The 19665-nt window shown below is 39.5% G+C and overlaps 1 protein-coding gene across 31 annotated transcripts in view; it reads right to left on the bottom strand.

Moving 5' to 3' along the window:
* The window catches only part of LOC123512283 (E3 ubiquitin-protein ligase SH3RF1-like), a 47172-nt gene that overhangs the window by 7165 nt on the left and 20342 nt on the right, over positions 1-19665 (bottom strand). For 7 of the 31 annotated variants that reach the window (XM_045268573.1, XM_045268574.1, XM_045268577.1 and 4 more), the window contains 6 exons: positions 16689-17008; positions 14353-14515; positions 13604-13727; positions 7600-7772; positions 1558-1725; positions 333-479 (listed from right to left, as the gene is read on the bottom strand). In XM_045268573.1, coding sequence (XP_045124508.1) covers positions 333-479; positions 1558-1725; positions 7600-7772; positions 13604-13727; positions 14353-14515; positions 16689-17008 — 1095 coding nt within the window. The remainder of the gene's footprint in view (positions 1-332; positions 480-1557; positions 1726-7599; positions 7773-13603; positions 13728-14352; positions 14516-16688; positions 17009-19665) is intronic. The other 24 variants (XM_045268591.1, XM_045268593.1, XM_045268594.1 and 21 more) reach the window with 6 other exon arrangements.

Raw genomic sequence — 19665 nt, 5'->3', positions numbered from 1 at the left:
TGTAATTATATTTGGAACTCTTTGATTTTTAACTTTTTGAGTAATAGCAATCGAGTGGATATTTTCCTTTACGTTTCTTGTCCTCAGCCAGCTTCCTTTACACCCCTCCTAAAATAAATAAACTGAAACAAAATAAACAAATAAATAAATAAAAAGCAAACATCTATATACTTATGAACCAAGCTGACAATTCTACATGGAGTGGCCCAGACAAGGCATCACACACTCCTACACACATCATTGACATATTAAGTCCCAACTCAATGAACAAATACAATAAAACAAACATGTGAACAAAATGCATCTCTATTCCTCTTCCCTGTGCCCCTCACCTCTCCCGGACGAGTGGCGCTGGCTGCTTCTTGCGGCGCGGTGTGTCTGTGGCTGAGTCTGTGTTGCCCTGCGTGCCTGGCGGAGGGGAGGAGGACAGTGGGGAGGACGACACTCCAACACCAGTCGTGTCTGGGTTACTTCCACTTCTGTTGGGAAAATTTTATTCAAGTGTGTTAATCATCTTTGAGTACAGTACGAACAGCACTCAACTCATGATTTTGCATACATGAAGTTGATAGTGAAGAAACTCTGAAGACAGAGGTAAATAAGAAATTATATAATTCTCTCACATGTATCTTTCCAGAGATCAATGTTTTGTTTTCACAGATTTACCCACATGTTCATCTCTTAGCAAGTGACACAAAGCCAGTTGTTACAACCACACACTGTCTTCTGAATTATGATGATATAAATGCATCTCATGTCATTCTCTCTGTGTTTCAGTGAAGTATGTGCAAATTTTTCAAGTATCACATGAATCTGCACATTCATATATACACACACACATTCATGCATCAGCCCTGCCACCCGAACAGTCATACTTCACTCACACTATCCCTCAAATAGTGCATTACTTATGCTGAAGTATTACTGTCTCTAGAAAGCTTTCATAGGGACATCCCTATCTCTCACTACCACACTAAGACCAGCACACTGGCACACCATCTCCTAGGTATGAGTGATGCATGTGTGTTCTATCACTTATTTCTAACTTACCATGGGTACTAGCTACCAGAATATCAAAGAGCAATTATACCAAAATAACAGATTCTATACCAAAGGACTTCTCTTCAGTACACAATTAGGTGCTATAAAAGGAACATATCCATTCGTTGACAAGTATTGGCTGCAAGTTTGTTGGATGACACCAATGTACATACTCTTCAAACAGAATACATAAAAATATTCTTTCTTCAGATAGTTACATCCAACACTAAGAGTTGTCTTCCCCCAATGTGTGTACCACAGAGCCATGCCTCATTGACCAAAGAAAAGGCACAAAAATAAACATAAAACACATGACAAACAAATATTACAACTATATACAAACACAGCAGAAATGCATCTCTGCCCACAAACACAAAGTATTCAATGCAATATGCAGAATGAGGTGAGCTTCTGGACAACAAACAAAGGGAGCATTCCACAAACATCACAGTTAGTTTAGAGGCAGCAGAGGAGGCAGCAGGCAGGCAAGAGTGACAGCCTCCCCACACTACTCACCTTCCCCGCAACATCAGGTTGGACAAGAAGACATTAGGCCTGTCTCGGGACCTAACACGGCAGGACCCACCCGCAGCACGAAGGCGAGAGTTTGGACCAAAGCCTATGCCTGTCACCAAGACACCTCCAGCACCCCCACCTACCAGAGTGCCCGGACAAGACCCTGACCTGGCCCACGCAGACCAATGCCAGGGATGAGGCAAGCAAAGCAAGAGTTATCGGGTGACAGTGAGGGATGGAGGTAAAAGCATCACTACTCTGCTCTGTTGGCTTCAAGAGTTAAGGAAACACTAAGGGTTGATAAGACAAGGATACACCAATTCAAAGAGAAACTATACAAATATTTTGGTGAACAGATGAATAATTCCAGATTCACATTAATTTGGAATTATACTGAATATTTTACACTTATGGTATTACTTATGTGAATCTTTTAATAAAGACCAGAGGAGGAGTCAAAACCAACAAAGATGCAGTGAACCCATCAGCACCAAGAGCCTGCTGTGTGGAAAGCAATCTCACCACATCTAATGAGACAAATAAGAACAGAGAAAAAATTAAATCAATAATAATTAGACAATGATAATAATACTTATCATAATAAATAATAATAATAACAATAATGATAAATAATTAGTGGTTTTCTTACACCATAGTTATTTACAACCTCTCATGAAATATCGTGCAAAAATAACTTTTGGTCTCTTGAAGGAGGTACTGAACTGCAACAAATGTATGCATATAGACACATACACACACACACACACACACACACACACACACCACATAGTGTAGTGGTTAGCATGCTCGACTCACAATCGAGAGGCCCGAGTTCGAGTCCCGGCATGGCGAGGCAAATGGGCAAGCCTCTTAATGTGTGGCCCCTGTTCAACTAGCAGTAAATAGGTATGGGATGTAACTCAAGGGATTGTGGCCTCGCTTTCCCGGTGTGTGGAGTGTGTTGTGGTCTCAGTCCTACCTGAAGAACGGTCTATGAGCTCTGAGCTCACTTCGTTATGGAGAAGACTGGCTGGGTGACCAGCAGGCAACCGAGGTGAATTACACACACACACACACACACACACACACACACACACACACACACACACACACACACACACACACACACACACACACACACACACACCCGGTAGCTCAGTGGTTAGAGCGCTGGCCCAAGCCAGAGGACGGGTTCGATTCCCAGTCGGGTGGAGATATTTGGGTGTGTCTCCTTTCACGTGTAGCCCCTGTTCACCTAGCAGTGAGTAGGTACAGGATGTAAATCGAGGAGTTGTGACCTTGTTGTCCCAGTGTATGTTGTGTGCCTGGTCTCAGGCCTATCCGAAGATCGGAAATAATGAGCTCTGAGCTCGTTCCGTAGGTTAACGTCTGGCTGTCTCGTCAGAGACTGAAGCAGATCAAACAGTGAAACACACACACAGAACTTGAAGGGATGACATATGAGGAGAGACTAAAGGCTTTGGATCTTCCAACATTGGAGCAGAGAAGGGAGAAAGGGGATCTCATACAAGTTTATAAATTGATAAATGGAATGGACCAAGTGGACAATGAGTATCTGATCCTGAGAGAAGAATATGCCAGTCGAAGCACAAAATCGCACAGTAAGAAGCTGAAGAAGGAAAGATGTGTAAAAGATATTAAAAAGTATAGTTTCCCACAAAGATGTATTGAGACATGGAACAGTTTGAATGAAGTATGCAATGAGTGTGCATACTTTTAAAGTAAGATTGGATAAGTGTAGATATGGAGACTGGGCCACACGAGCATAAAGCCCAGGCCCTGTAAAACAACAAGAAGGTAAATACAACTAGGTAAATACACGCACACACACACACACACACATGGAAATGGGAAAGAGTGAAAGACAACCCATGGGAATCTATAAGATGGGAGATGGAGTAAAGCTGGAGAAAGTAAAAAAGGAAAAGGACTTAGGAGTGATGATGGAAGAAAACAATCAACCGGTAAGCCATATTGATAAAATTTTTAGAGTAACATGATTTGCTAAGGAATATTGGATTAGCATTTCACTACATGGACAAAGAAATGATGAAGAAATTGATAAGTACTATAATAAGACCCAGATTGGAATATGCAGGAGTAGTGTGGACCCTCATAAAAGAAACACACACAAAAAGTTGGAGAGACTACAAAAAGGCTACAAGAATGGTTCCAGAATTTGAAGGGATGACATATGAGGAGAGACTAAAGGCTATGGATCTACCAATCCTGGAACAAAGAAGGGAGAGAGGGGATCTGATACAAGTTTATAAATTGATCAACGGAATGGACCAAGTGGATAATGAGAAACTGATCCTGAGAGAAGAATATGACATTCGAAGCACAAGATTGCATAGTAAAAAGCTTAGAAAGGGAAGATGTCTGAGAGATGTTAAAAAATATAGTTTCCCGCAAAGATGTATTGAGACGTGGAACAGTTTGAATGAAGAAGAAGTGTGCATACTTTTAAAGTAAGATTGGATAAGTGTAGATATGGAGACGGGGCCACACGAGCATAAAGCCCAGGCCCTGTAAAACTACAACAACTAGGTAAATACACACACACACACACACACACACACACACACACACACACACACACACACACACACACACACACACACACACTTACAAAAGAGCAAGAAATGAATATGTGTTGATTAGAAGAGAAGAAAGAAAGAAACAAGAAAAGGATATAATTGATAAATGTAAAGACCAACCAAGGCTTTTTTACAGACATGTGAACAACAACATCAAAAATAGAGAAAGTATTGAAAGTTTAGAAGTAAATGGAGTATACAGTGAAGATCCCAGAGGCTATGAATGGATGCTTTCGGAAGGTATTCACAAAGGAGACTGCTTTTGACAAACCACTGGTAATGGAACAGAAAGGGATTATGAAGGAGTTTCAAGTAACGGTGGAGGAGATCAAGAACATGATGGGGAGTTTAGAAGTGAGAAAAGCTGTGGGACCTGATGGGGTATCAGGATGGATTTTAAGAGAATGCAGGGAGCAATTGGCAGAAAAAGTTTGTGAAGTAATTGATGCCTCATTAAGGGAAGGCGTAGTGCCCCAAGACTGGAAAAGAGCTAACATTGTCCCAATCTATAAATCAGGTAACAAGAGAGACCCATTGAACTATAGACCAGTGTCACTTACAAGTGTGGTAGCTAAGATGTGTGAGAGGGTGGTGAAGACTAGATGGACAGACTTCTTGGAGAAAATGACATACTTTGTGAGTGTCAATTTGGTTTTAGGAAAGGGCGTTCATGCACGACAAACCTGATATGTTACTATTCGAGGGTGATAGATGTAATACAGGAAAGAGATGGTTGGGCTGATGGAATATATCTGGATTTAAAAAAGGCCTTTGATAAGGTACCACACCAGAGACTGATCTGGAAACTTGAAATGGTAGGAGGAGTGCATGGCAGTTTACTAAAATGGATGGAAGACTTTTGGTAGGAAGAGAAATGAGAACAATAATTAAGGACAGACCATCAGAATGGGGATTGGTGGAGAGTGGAGTTCCACAGGGATCAGTGTTGGCACCAGTAATGTTCGCAGTCTACATAAATGACATGGTGGATGGGGTGTCCAGTTATGTGAGCCTATTTGCAGACGATGCAAAATTGTTACGAAAAGTGAGATGTGACAAAGATTGCGAACTACTCCAGGAAGACTTGGACAGAATATGGAAATGGAGCTGTACATGGCAAATGGAGTTCAACACGACAAAATGCAAGAAAATAGAGTTTGGCAAGAGTGAAAGAAGAATCAGGAGTATGTACAAGATAGGAAATGAAGACATAAAACCAGTCATGAAGAAAAAGACCTTGGGGTGACAATTACCAATGACCTATCGCCAGAGAGACATATAAACAAAATAATTGGAGAAGTATTGAACTTATTGAGGAACATAAGAGTGGCGTTCGTATATCTAGATGAAGAAATGATGAAGAAAATAATTACTGCAATGATAAGACCGAGGCTTGAATATGCAACAATACAGTGGGCTCGAACTTAAAGAAACACATAAGGAAACTAGAGAAAGTACAGAGGGCTGCAACGAAAATGGTGCCTGACTTAAGAGATTTGACTTATGAAGACAGACTGAAAAGAATGCAACTTCCAACCCTGGAAAACAGAAGAGAAAGGGGAGACCTGATAGCAATATACAGAGTGATGATTGGCATGGAAAAATGGATAGGGAAGATCTGTGTATGTGGAATGGAAGAATGTCGAGAGGGCATGGGAAAAAACTAAAATGGCCACTTATAGGAGAGATGTGAAAAATATAGCTTCCTCATAGAAGGGTGGAAGCATGGAATAGTTTAGACGTGGAAGTGGTCAACGCAAGGAATATTCATGATTTTAAGAAAAAGCTGGACATTAATAGATATGGAGACGGGACAACACGAGCATAGCTCTTTTCCCGTATGTTACAATTAGGTAAATACAATTAGGTAAATACACACACACACACACACACACACACACACACACACACACACACACACACACACACACACACATACACACATACACACACACACATTTCTCCACAACACTATTTCCATCATAATAATGACTCACAACACTGAGTGAAATGAAAAGTAGAAAATGAATAAGAGATTAAATAAGCACCACAATGCTACTACATCAGCCCCTGTGATGATCACCACACGCAGCAAGTGACAATGACAAGGCTCAGCTCGCTGCAGTCTTTCTATGTGCCCCATTCAGAAGCTTCAGTGCAACTACTGATAAGCCAAGCTAAACAGCTGCACCACCCACACATCCCAATACTCTTGGATCTTCTCAACTGTGCTGCCTCAGTATTTACGAAATGTAGTGCACATATGTCATTTGATTCCAGATCACACTGGCCAGTTGATTCCACTTACTGTTATCCTGATCAGTTCACAAAGTTGAGTGTGTTCCCTGCATACACCATCTCTGTATCCAGTGCACTCCAAACAAGAGTGACAGCCACTGTATGTACAAATTGGCCACAGTACTAATATCTAAAAATAATCATTGCTCAAGTAATGATACTTACCATCATGAAAACTTTTTTATATGACTTTTCTACACCTTGGCTAATAAAGGTAGGTTTGACCCCCACAAAATGCATAATAATTACCACATTAATCTTACTCTCAGCTCACTATGAAACCAACTACACATTTCTGACAGATGAACAAACTACATGTTTTGTACTGCTTTGTTCTTATATGTTCAAGGTGTGTTTTTATCAGTTCATTTGGAAACCAGGAAATTCTTACTTATCACATGGTATGTCTCTTCCTACAGTTCAGTGTCAAGATTTTCATTACCTTGGTCAGACAAACCTTTACACTAAGACACACAAGAAACCATAGATTAAAAAAATTAGCTTAGGACATTATAACATCTTAGGTTACTATGATTTGAAGAAAACTCCTTTATAGATGCCATCACAATGATTCCATGCTTCATTTAGTTTCCTGTAATCCTTTGAGGAACTACTTAAGAGGTAAAGGTGGCACAGGTGTGACATATCAGACAACAATGCAGAAGTCCCAAATTCATATCACAGCTTAGTCACAATTTTTTTGTGAAAATGTCTACTCTTTGAATAGTTCAGCTATTCAAAGTCATGGAGAAATGGAGAAAGAATTGACCAATGTAATCCACAAGCCAAGACCTTAGATTGAATAACCTGACCAGCATACCACCTGTCCCAAGAAGCACAGCACACACCTTTACCCTTTAAAATTTATGAGTATCTCCCAAGAAAAGTATAACGTTTTGAAGCAAAAGTATGCACCTGGAAGATACTGCAAGAATAACACTTTAGGAGGGCAAGAAGAGAAAATAAAATTACAATAACACAGTAAAGACGGGGCACAAAATCAGAAGGTAGAGGGTAATGGAAACAAAACCATGAAACACTATTCACACTTTACACTGGGAGAGAAAAGTCACTGGGTCTTTCTTTAGTCCTCCCTGAATTACCAAACACTGTCCTGTCCCACCTTGTATGGACGTGCTGCAAGACATTGGAGGACACAGTGGAATCCTCAAACACAGGGTTGTCCATGGAGTAAGACGGAGGAGGAGACTTGCTTTTCTTCTTGCCACTGCTTGCTAACTTGCGCATCAGACTCATACCACTTCCACCACTGCCACCTCTTTCCTTTGTGCTTTTCTGGAGAGGTGAAGAAATCATTAAATGGCATGAAAGGCTTTTATAAGATGGAGAAACTGTCACACTGAGCTCCAGATGCATCCTATTTCTTCTGAACAGGATTCTGACAAAGATGTGTGTGTAATTCACCACGGTAGCCTGCTGGTCACCCAGCCAGTCTTCCCCATTACGGAGTGAGCTCAGAGCTCCTAGACCAATCTTTGGGTAGGACTGAGACACACACACACACTCCTGTGTGTGTGTGTGTGTGTGTGTGTGTGTGTGTGTGTGTGTGTGTGTGTGTGTGTACCTCGTACCTCGGGGCCACCTTCACAGCTGACGGCTCGGTTCACCAGGCAGTCAGGACTCACGCCCTGGCTAAAGCAGCCCATGTCTCCAAGTTCGTATCTTTCCTTAAGAAAAATAACGATATACCATTTCAAGTCAAGAAAAGAGTATTTGATGCTGCATTAATGTCTGCTATTCTTTACGGCTGTGAGTCCTGGCTGAATGCAGACTTAAAACCTATTGTAAAATTGTATAACTGGGCCTTAAAGACATTGTTAGATGTAAGGATGACTACTTGTAATGATGTCTGCTACATTGAGTCGGAAACCCGCCCATCAATACAGTGATAAAGAAAAACAAAGGAAATATTTAAAACATGTTTGGATAGAACGCTCACAGATGGATGATGACCCATTGATAATGGCGCTTAAGACAGTAATGGCGGCCAGATATAACACCAAAGACTATGTCTACGACCTGATCCATAATGATTTAGATGATATCAATATTGGAATGAGAGAACTTAAGCAGAATTTACAACAAGTTGCATCCTCCAGACGCAAAACCTATCTCGAGATAAACCCTAGTTTGTGTGCCCATCCCATATATTTAGAGAAGCAAAAAGTGCCGGAAAAAGACCGTATCGCCTTCACACGCTTCAGGGTGTCGAGTCACTCTTTGGCGGTGGAGGTGGGCAGGTGGAGTAGGCGAGACGCGGCCGCTTGCCCCTGGAGGAACGCGTGTGTGTGTGGAGACATACAAACGGAAGTGCACGTTGTCCAGTATTGCACACTCACTCAACATCTGCGAGACTTTCACAATTTTTCAACAATTGGGGATATCTTCAATAACAGATTTAGTCACGAAACTACGTGTAACATAATCAGGCAGATTTTAGATATATATAATTGAGCTAATATGTTAGAGTAATCATTTTATAACAGATTTTATGTGAAGTATCAAATTAGTTATTAGTTTTCAATGTGTGTAGTACTTATATTTCCTTTTATCATAGAAATTTAGTAATAGTTCTAGAAATTTTATTGCTGATAGGAAGGATTAGAAAAGAACTACTTTTATTATTATTATGTTTTTTTATGCACTTGTTTATTAAGGTAATGTAGAAACGAGATAATTAAACTTTTATGTACAGAGAACAGAGATTTTAGAAGTAACAATTATATTACAAATGTATAGTTTTAACAATTATGATGGACCATATTTTTAATATAAAGTATTGTATCAATGTAATGTTGCTGTGGTCAATAAACTATCTATCTATCTATCTATCTGTGTGTGTGTGTGTGTGTGTGTGTGTGTGTGTGTGTGTGTGTGTGTGTGTGTGTGTGTGTGTGTGTGTGTGTGTGTGTGTGTGTGTGTGTGTGTGTGTGTGTGTGTGTGTGTGTGTGTGTGTGTGTGTGTGTGTGTGTGTGTGTGTGTGTGTGTGTGTGTGTGTGTGTGTGTTCACCTAGTTGTATTCACCTAGTTGTAATTTTACAGAGCCTGGGTATCATACTGTGTGGCCCCGTCTCCATATCTACACACATCCAACTTTCCTTTAAAACTATGCACACTCCTCGCTGACACCACCTCCTCACTCAAACCATTCCACACCTCCACACATCTTTGTGGGAAACTATATTTCTTCACATCCTTCAAGCATATTCCCTTGGCTATCTTTTTACTATGCGATCTCGTAGTTCTATTTAAGTTTTCCTCTCTCAACATCATTTGCTCATTATCCACTTCATCCAGTCCTGTTCAACAGTTTATAAACCTGTATTAAATCTCCTCTTTCTCTTCTTTGTTCCAAGGTAAGCAAATTCATTTCTTTTAATCTCTCCTCATAGGTCATTTCTGCCAATTCCGGAACCATTTTTGTTGCCATTCTCTGCAATCTCTCCAACTTCCTTATATGCTTCTTTTTATAAGGGGACCAAACCACTCCAGCATATTCCAATCTTGGTCTAATTACCGTACTAATTAATTTCTTCATCATATCTTTATCCATATAATGGAAGGCTAATCCAATATTTTTATCAAATTATACGTTTCTCCAAACATCTTATCAATATGAGCCTCAAACTGCCCATGGTCTTGTATTATCACTCCCAAATCCTTTTCCTTTTCCACCTTTTTCAACACTACTTCTTCACCCATCTTATATGACCCTCTTGGCCGTCTTCCACTCTTCCCATCTCCATCACATGACTTTTGCTCAGATTAAATTCCATTTGCCACCTCTTGCTCCACTCCCAAATCTTATCCAGATCTGCCTGTAAAATTTCACAATCTTCTTCACTCTTCACACACCTACACAACTTCGCATCATCCGCAAACAAATTAATATAACTGTTTACTCCTCTGGCATGTCATTAATATATACAAGGAAAAGTATTGGTGCCAGCACTGAGCCTTGTGGGACTCCACTCTCCACCACCAACCAGTCCGACTTTGCATCCCTTATTACCGTTCTCATCTCCCTCCATCTCAAGTAGTTTTCCATCCACTTTAACACTTTTCCTTTCAGTCCTCCATAAATCTCTAATTTCCATAGCAGTCTCATGTGAGGTACCTTGTCAAAAGCTTTCTTTAAATCCAAATATACACAGTCCATCCATCCTCTCTCTCTTGTATTTTGTCAACCACTCTTGAATAAAAGCTCAGTAGATTTGTTACACATGACCTCCCTTTCCTAAAGCCAAATTGATGATCCGATAATAACTTATGATCCTCCAGGAACCGTATCCAATATTTCTTTATCACCCTCTCACAAATCTTACCGACCACACTTGTTAGAGACACAGGTCTATAGTTAAGAGGCTCTTCCTTACTGCCTCCCTTATAAATGGGCACCACTTCAGCTCTTTTCCACTCTACTGGTACTTCCCTGTTTCTAATGAACACCTTATAATATCATATAATGGATCAATCAATTCTTCTCTACACTCCTTCAATAATTTTCCTGAAACTTCATCTGGTCCCATCGCTTTATCATCTTTAAGTTCCTCCAACATTTTATATAACTCCTTTTAGGTATCTTAATGTCATCCATGTGCACATTTCCTTGTACATTCTGAGGCTTTACAAACATTGTTTCTTCAGTAAATACTTGCTGAAACCTATTATTTAGCAATTCCGCTATATTCTTAGGGTCATCTACTATCCCTTGCTCTCCTTTTAATCTTTCAATGGACTCTCTCTTTTAAGTTTACCATTTATGAACCTGTAAAACAATTTTGGATGTTCCTTACTCTTGTCTACAATATCTTTTTCAAATTTTCTTTCTTCCTCCTCCTTACCCTCACATACTCATTTCTCGCCACTCTATAATTCTCCTTATTTAGTATATTCCTGCTCTTTTCCATCTTTTCCAAGCCACATCTCTTTTCCTTAGCCTTAACACAAGTTGCATTAAACCAATCCTTTCTTCCTTCCTCTCTCGGTTTATACTTTGGTACAAATTTCATAACTCCTTCTTTATAATATTTCATAAAAATCTCATATTTTTTTGCACTTCTCTGATTTGTAACATCTCCTCCCAATCTAATTTTCTGAAATAATTTTTCAAACTTTCTGTGTCCATCTTTCTATAATTCAATCTACCACTCCTGTATGTCTCGTCTTTCCTTCGCTGTGTTGTTGCTATCTGCATTTCCATAACCACATGATCACTCTTTCCCAAAGGACATTTGTATTGTATATCTCCACATAGGTACACTTCTCTTGTTAACACCAAATCCAGTCTAGCCGGTTCATCATCTCCTCTATATCTAGTATTTTCCTTCACCCTCTGTTCCATCATATTTTCCATCATTAGATTAAGAAATCTCTCTCCCATGCTTCCTCTCCAACACCACTTACTAGATTTTCCCAATCCACCTCCTTACAATTAAAATCTCCTACTAGTATCACCTTTCTTTTTCCAGATAATACACTTTCCAAACTCTGTAAAGTATCCTTGATCATATTGTCGTATTCCCTTAATGTCCAAGAATTTGTTTTAGGAGGTACATAGGTCACCATGATTATTAATTCTTTTCCATCACTTTTTATCCTTATGCTTATCACTTCTCGTTGTTCTTCCCATACCAAACCTTATCCACATTTATTTATTTCTTCGTCATAATCATAACTCCTCCTCCACCTTTACTCTCTATCCTTTCTCCATATATTATATTTATTATCCAAATTTATCTTTGTTTTTTCATGCAATTTTGTCTCAGTCAAACACACTATATCAGGCTTCTCCACCATCATATAGTCTTGCAATTCCAATCTACTTGACAGTATCCCATCTATATTAGTATACATTACGGTCCACCCACTGCTCCCTCTAGAGGTTTCTCCGCATTCCTTCTTTCCACATACCACTTTCTGACTCTCTCCTATAACTCTCCAAAAAAACTTTTCTTTCTTCCTCAGACCGCTCATCATTTTTCCTTCTCGCCTTTTCCAACAATTCCTTATATCTTCTCCTCTCTTCCTCATTTCTATTCTTTCTCACAAACACCTCTTTACAACCTTCTATCTCTCTTAACTTTGATGTTCTATATAGGATATCTTCCGCAGATTGTTGTGACTTCAGTACTACTTTAATCGGTCTGCTCACTCCCTCCTTATACGGACCCAGTCTATGGATCTCTTCCACTTCTTCTTGTAGGTCTTTTTTTCATCATCATTTAGATTTTTAACAGATCTCTTACCGTTTTAATTCTTCCTTAATTCTCTTAGGCTTATATGTTATATTTTGTTCTTTCATCCCAAATATTAACACACTCTTCTTCTTTTCTGCTATTTCTCTTGTGTGTGTGTGTGTGTGTGTGTGTGTGTGTGTGTGTGTGTGTGTGTGTGTGTGTGTGTGTGTGTGTGTGTGTGTGTGTGTGTGTGTGTGTGTGTGTGTGTGTGTGTGTGTGTGTGTGTGTGTGTGTGTGTGTGTTTTTCACTGTTTGTTTGATCTGCTGCAGTCTCTGACGAGACAGCCAGACGTTACCCTACAGAACGAGCTCAGAGCTCATTATTTCCGATCTTCGGATAGGCCTGAGACCAGGCACACATCACACACCAGGACAACAAGGTCACAACTCCTCGATTTACATCCCGTACCTACTCACTGCTAGGTGAACAGGGGCTACACGTGAAAGGAGACACACCCAAATATCTCCACCCGGCCAGAGAATGGAACCCTGGTCCTCTGGCTTGTGAAGCCAGCGCTCTAACCACTGAGCTACCGGGCGTGTGTGTGTGTGTGTGTGTGTGTGTGTGTGTGTGTGTGTGTCTCCTTGGTTGTTTGATGTCTATGAAGATTGTGCTGTAGGAAGGGTGACTGGAGGGATGTCAAATAACATTTTCACTCAGGTGAATGCAGATGGTAGAGAGTTAAGCTAAATTTGCTGTTCTTTGTTCATGTATTAATTTAATTTACATTCATCCTACTTCTTTGAAAATAGTTATCTTAGAAACATAAAAGGTCTCATGGGTATATTTAAGAACCCCACTCAAAATATATAGTTCATTGTGCCAATGTCTCAATATCAATGGTGTATAACAACTGTTTTTGTCACCTCAAGTCCTCGACGTACCCTTTCCACCTTGGCTGGCGTTGTGCTGCTAGTGGCGACTGAGCTGTTCTCACCCAGGGCAATGTTTGGAGGAGGTGATACAGTATTGCTAATCCCACTAACAGACCTGGAAGGAAATCACTGTGAGTCATCAACAGGAATAGAGAAAACAATGACAACTTCACAAAAGGAAATTTATCACACAGTGTTTGTCCAAGTGACACCATCACATAGCCAGAATTCTAAAACCATAAAAACAATGTGAAGAAATTAAGGTAAGTTTCCTCTAAAAAGATGTATTAAGAGTAGCAATGAGTGGGAAGGAAGCAATAACACCATTTCAAAAGCAATTTGGATAACAAGAGATAACAATGGACACAAAATTTTACTAAAATCTGGCATATTACAATTAAATGAATATACCTTATCAAAAAATCTTTGATAAACAGATAGATATAAAAAAAGATTAGCAACTTAACTTTTCATGGCATAATGAAAAGTAGTAATACAAAGCAGTGACACACAATACTAGCTTGGTAAATACACTTTAAGAGGAAAATTAACTGAGGCAAAATAAAAGATAGCATTCCATCCTAGCAGAGCTGTAATAACAAACAGCAACATCGACACTATAAAATACCTCATACATCTAAACAATAAAACAGCGTTAAATAGAGGGTATTGCCGGTCCATTAAAATACAAACTAGTTAATATAAGTAAGTCAATACAATAAATGATAGGAGTAACGCACCTCTGGTTGACGGCAAAGCCCTGCGGTGTCTGGGAGGAAGGGTGCCATGAGGAGGAGGTGAGGCCACTTGTGCGGTGAGCCGAGGATGTCTCTGTGCCAGAGCTAACAGACCTTGGGGGCAGCTCTGGGGGCAGGCACGGGGGACTGCCTCCCATCAGCCCTCCTGGGGAATGGTTAGTGGACTTGGAATTATAGCCTTGGACTGAACCTTCAGTCTTCTCAAAAACTTATCCACTCCTCTGATTTTTACTTTCATTCTTATCCAATTTTCATTTATTCTTTGTAAGTATTCTGTTGCACACTTTACATTGTTCCAATTATGATTCTGTCTTCAGTTTAGCTAAAAACTCAGTTTAATTATAAACTATTTCTTTTATGTATTTCTGGTCAAATTTACATAATTCTGTTGCTGTCTTCCCAACATGTTAGCTTTAAAAATATTGCTTTGTTTCAATTTTTCTCCCAGATTCTAAAAATTCAGGATTTTTTTACATATTAGTCTCAAAACAAGCCTTGATAATTTCAAACAGTTCTTCATTACTTCCTTCACCTTAACACATGCATTATTCTCTCTACAAAAAGGTTATTAATCCATTTAGCAGCATTCACTCTACCCCACACACCTTCATCAGAGTCCACATCACTTCCTATCTCTCTTCATAGATGCAACATACAGCTTCCTTTCTTTCCAATCAATTCACATGCAATATACAACTGCAGTGTCCCCCTTCCTATCTCAGTGTTTCAACTGTTGCACAAGTTGAGAATCCCTTATCCAAAATTCCTGGGACCAAAAGTGATGCAATTTTTCCATTTTTCCAGTTTTTGGAATATTTTGATTTGCATTTATAAAATGAGAAAGCTTGAAGATGGTATCCAAGTCTAAGCATAATATTCATTTATATCTTAGAATATATATATATATATATATATATATATATATATATATATATATATATATATATATATATATATATATATATATATATATACCCTAAATATAATTTTCCAGGTTGCAAAAAAAAAAAAAAAAAAAACCTGATGAACTGTAAACATCACAAGTACACAGACCAAGACTTTGAAGTTCAATTTACAGTCATGGAAGGTATCAAAATGGCAACTCATATGCAGGAAGGATGTTATGCTGTTTTTGAATCATTGACAGTAATTGTCAGACACAGTGAAGGGAGCAATACAATGAAAAATTTTTCCCTTGCCATGATCATCACATTTCATCACTCACATTTAATTATCCTTACATTATAAACGATCATGGCAAGCTGCACATGTATGTGGCCAACCCTTCCAGCACTGAAATGGATTTTCCATCTGTGATGTGTCATGTTGACATTCAGAAAGCTCATGGATTTTGTGGATTTTGGAGGTTTTCAGATATTGGAATTTAAGATAAAGGATTCTCAACTTTTATCATTTATGTTTGATGCTCTCCTGTCATTCATTCATTCCAGTTGTCATGCCGATGGCAGGACACTCAAGGTCCAAGACATTACAAATGTGGCCAAAAGTTACCACCAAAGCCAAGATGGATTTAGGTCAGCTTTAATTGTCCTTCACTGCAACTCTCACCCTTCTTTTATATCCTGTCATTAATGCTTCTCCTTAATCTTTCTCTATCACTGATAAAAACCATTATTACTTTGAAAGTTTACATATTTGTACTTCACCAGATTTGTGGATAATTTTTTTTTCTTTGCTTCCATGTAATAATCTTAAAAAGGTGTTTAAAATATTTCACAATTATGTCTTTAATGTCTCACATCTAATTTAGTTAATACTTAAACTGTCTAGGCTAGCAATGCTTAGAGAAATTTATTTGTACATACTTTCTACATGAGTACATTTATCAATTATAATTTTCCAAAAAATATTACCAGGGATGATGATATGTGTGTGTGTAATGGAGCTGAAGCTTTCCCCTGCACAAAGCTCTGTTTGCTGGCACCAAGCTGCACACACTGGCAGGAAACAATAAACCCTGTCTTGTTTAGCATCTAACGGATGAATCACTATAAGAAAAACCTACAAAACAAAATTAATATAAAAATACTCCATTAGATCTAAAATGTTGGATCCAAAGGAGTTTCAAATTACTTCATAAACTGACACCCCAAAGCAAACCAGCATCATGGCTGGCAGATGTTTCAGCAAACTGTGCCTAGCTCTGCACCACACCTCTCACACCCTCCCAAGACACCCCGTCACCCATGCAGGATACGGCAAGGCTTCCACAGGAACCCTGATGCCCCAAAGCCAAGCAGGGATAACAGGAGAGGATTAGGGTGGGTTACAAAGGTGACAGGTTAGCTCTGACTCACCAGCCGCCCCTGGGGAGAGAGACCCTGCATGCGGTGATGAGTGAGTTGGAGAGAGAGTGGGAACCATAGAGTGGACCGGTGTGTCCAGGAGACTTGTGTTCTCACCGCGAGACCCATCGGAGTTCCTTCCATCTGGACCACCACTCAGGCTTGGTCTTGGCCGTGTGTAGCTCACTACTCCCGTCTGAGGCACGGACGACGACCCACTGGATGACCCCGACTGGGAGCCGCCGCCGCCGCCACCGCTGCTGCCCTCGCTGTGGTTGGTGGAAGAACCTCGGGCATTGCGCTTAGCCAGGTATGCTGATATCATCTGTGGCCTGCAGGATGGAATTTGTTGGGTTAAATGTGTGTGTGTGTGTGTGTGTGTGTGTGTGTGTGTGTGTGTGTGTGTGTGTGTGTGTGTGTGTGTGTGTGTGTGTGTGTGTGTGTGTGTGTATTTACCTAATTGTATTTACCTAATTGTAACATACGGGAAAAGAGCTATGCTCATGTTGTCCCGTCTCCATATCTATTAATGTCCAGCTTTTTCTTAAAATCATGAATATTCCTTGCGTTGACCACTTCCACGTCTAAACTATTCCATGCTTCCACCCTTCTATGAGGGAAGCTATATTTTTTCACATCTCTCCTATAAGTGGCCATTTTTAGTTTTTTCCCATGCCCTCTCGACATTCTTTCATTCCACATACACAGATCTTCCCTATCCATTTTTTCCATGCCAATCATCACTCTGTATATTGCTATCAGGTCTCCCCTTTCTCTTCTGTTTTCCAGGGTCGGAAGTTGCATTCTTTTCAGTCTGTCTTCATAAGTCAAATCTCTTAAGTGTGTGTGTGTGTGTGTGTGTGTGTGTGTGTGTGTGTGTGTGTGTGTGTGTGTGTGTGTGTGTGTGTGTGTGTGTGTGTGTGTGTGTGTGTGTGTGTGTGTGTGTATTTACCTATTTGTTTATTACAGGGCCCGAGCTAAGCTCTCTGTGTCCTGCCTCCTTGGCCACTCCTGTCATATCTCTCTTTCATCTGATTGACACACACTGTGTCAACGACATCACTGCTCAGTTTATTCCACTTATCAATACTACGATGCGGGAAACTGTACTTTCTCACATAATTTAGACAGATGTCTTTTATTAGTTTTTTTTCATGTCCTCGGAGATGATTATTTGTGATCACCTTTATCAACTTTCTGTCCAATATGTCAATCTTATTCACCAATTTATACATAATTATCATGTCTCCCCTTGTTCTTCTCTCTTCTAATGTGGTCAGCCCCAGTTCACTCAGTCTTTCCTCATAGTCTAACTACCTGAGTCCTGGTACCATCCTTGTTGCCAGCCTCTGTACCCTTTCCACCTTCTTCACATTTTTCTTCATATGCGGTGACCAGACGCGCAAGCTGTATATTCTAACTGGGGTCTTATTAAAGTGCATAGTATCTTCTTCATCATTCCTTCATCTAGGTAGTGGAATGCAAGACCAATATTTTGAAGCATGTTATATGTTTTCAAAAATATCTTGTTAATGTGTTTCTCCGGGGACAAAGTGTTTTGCACGGTTACTCCTAGGTCTTTCTCCTCATTGGTCTCTTTAATTTTCTCATCACCCAGCCTGTAATCCCAGTTTGGTCTGTATCTACTTCTTCCCATTTTCATAACATGGGTCTTGTCTATATTAAATTTTATCTGCTACTCTTTACTCCACTCATATATTTTATCAAGATCTTCCTGTAACTTGTTACAATCTTCCACATTCTTTACTCTCCTCATAATTTTAGTATTGTCCACGAACATATTCATGTAACTGTCAATTCCTACTGGCATATCATTAACATAAATCAAAAACATGATGGGACCAAGCACTGACCCTTGTGGAACTCCACTGGTTACCTTCTTCCACTCGGACTTCCTTCCTCTCACCACTGTTCTCATTTCTCTTCCCATTAAGTAATTTTCCATCCATTTTGCTAGTTTATCACTTACTCCTCCAATCTTCTTTAGTTTCCACATCAGTCTATTGTGTGGTACTTTATCAAAGGCCTTTCTCAAGTCCAGGTAGATAGCATCCACCCATCCCTCTCTATGTTGTAGTATGTCAGTCACTCTTGAATAAAAACATAATAGATTGGATACACATGGGATCTTCCTTTTCTGAAACCAAACTGCCTTTCACTCAGAATGTTTTCACTTTCTAGATACTCACTCCACTTAGCTTTAATTACTTCTTCACATACCTTGCACAATATACTAGTCAACGATACTGGTCTATAATTTAGCGGTTCCATTCTACTACCATTCTTATATATAGGCACAATGTCAGCTCTTTTCCACTCTTTCGGGACTAATCCTGTTCGTATGGAGGTTTCCACAATATCAAATACGGGTTCAACAATTGATCCTTACATTCTTTTAGCAACCTCCCAGATATGCCATCAGGCCCCATTGATTTATTAATATCCAGATTGCTTATAATTTTCCTTACATCTTCCTTAGTAACCATGATGTCCTGCATTTGCTTTATTTCCGTAGGCCTTCCTCCCATAAAATGCTCCTCCTTTGTAAACACTTTGCAAAAGTTGTCGTTCAAAATTTCAGCTATATCTCCAGCATCCTCATATACTTCTTCCCATTTTTACCTTTTCTATTGCCTCCCTTTTATTTAGTTTTCCATTTATGAATTTGTAAAACATTTTGGGTCACTATCACAGTTTTCCACCACCCTCTGTTCATATTCCTTCTGTGCTGTTCTCCTTACTTCAACATATCTATTCCTTGCTGTTTTGTAGACTTCTCTTGATAATACATCACTGTTTTTCTTAAGTTTCTTCCATGCCTTTTCTTTGTTCTTTTTGCTTCTTCACAATTTCTATTAAACCACTGTTTATTATTTAAAGTCCTCTTTCTGTGATATGGCACAAACTTTTCACAGCAGAGTTATACAAATCCATAAATTTATCGTATTTCAATTGCATATCCCTTTCC

The sequence above is a fragment of the Portunus trituberculatus genome, chromosome 33 (assembly GCF_017591435.1).
Source record: "Portunus trituberculatus isolate SZX2019 chromosome 33, ASM1759143v1, whole genome shotgun sequence".
Lineage (NCBI taxonomy): Eukaryota > Metazoa > Arthropoda > Malacostraca > Decapoda > Portunidae > Portunus > Portunus trituberculatus.
Note: the sequence above shows the minus strand (reverse complement) of the source record. Positions and strands in the feature narration are given on the sequence as shown.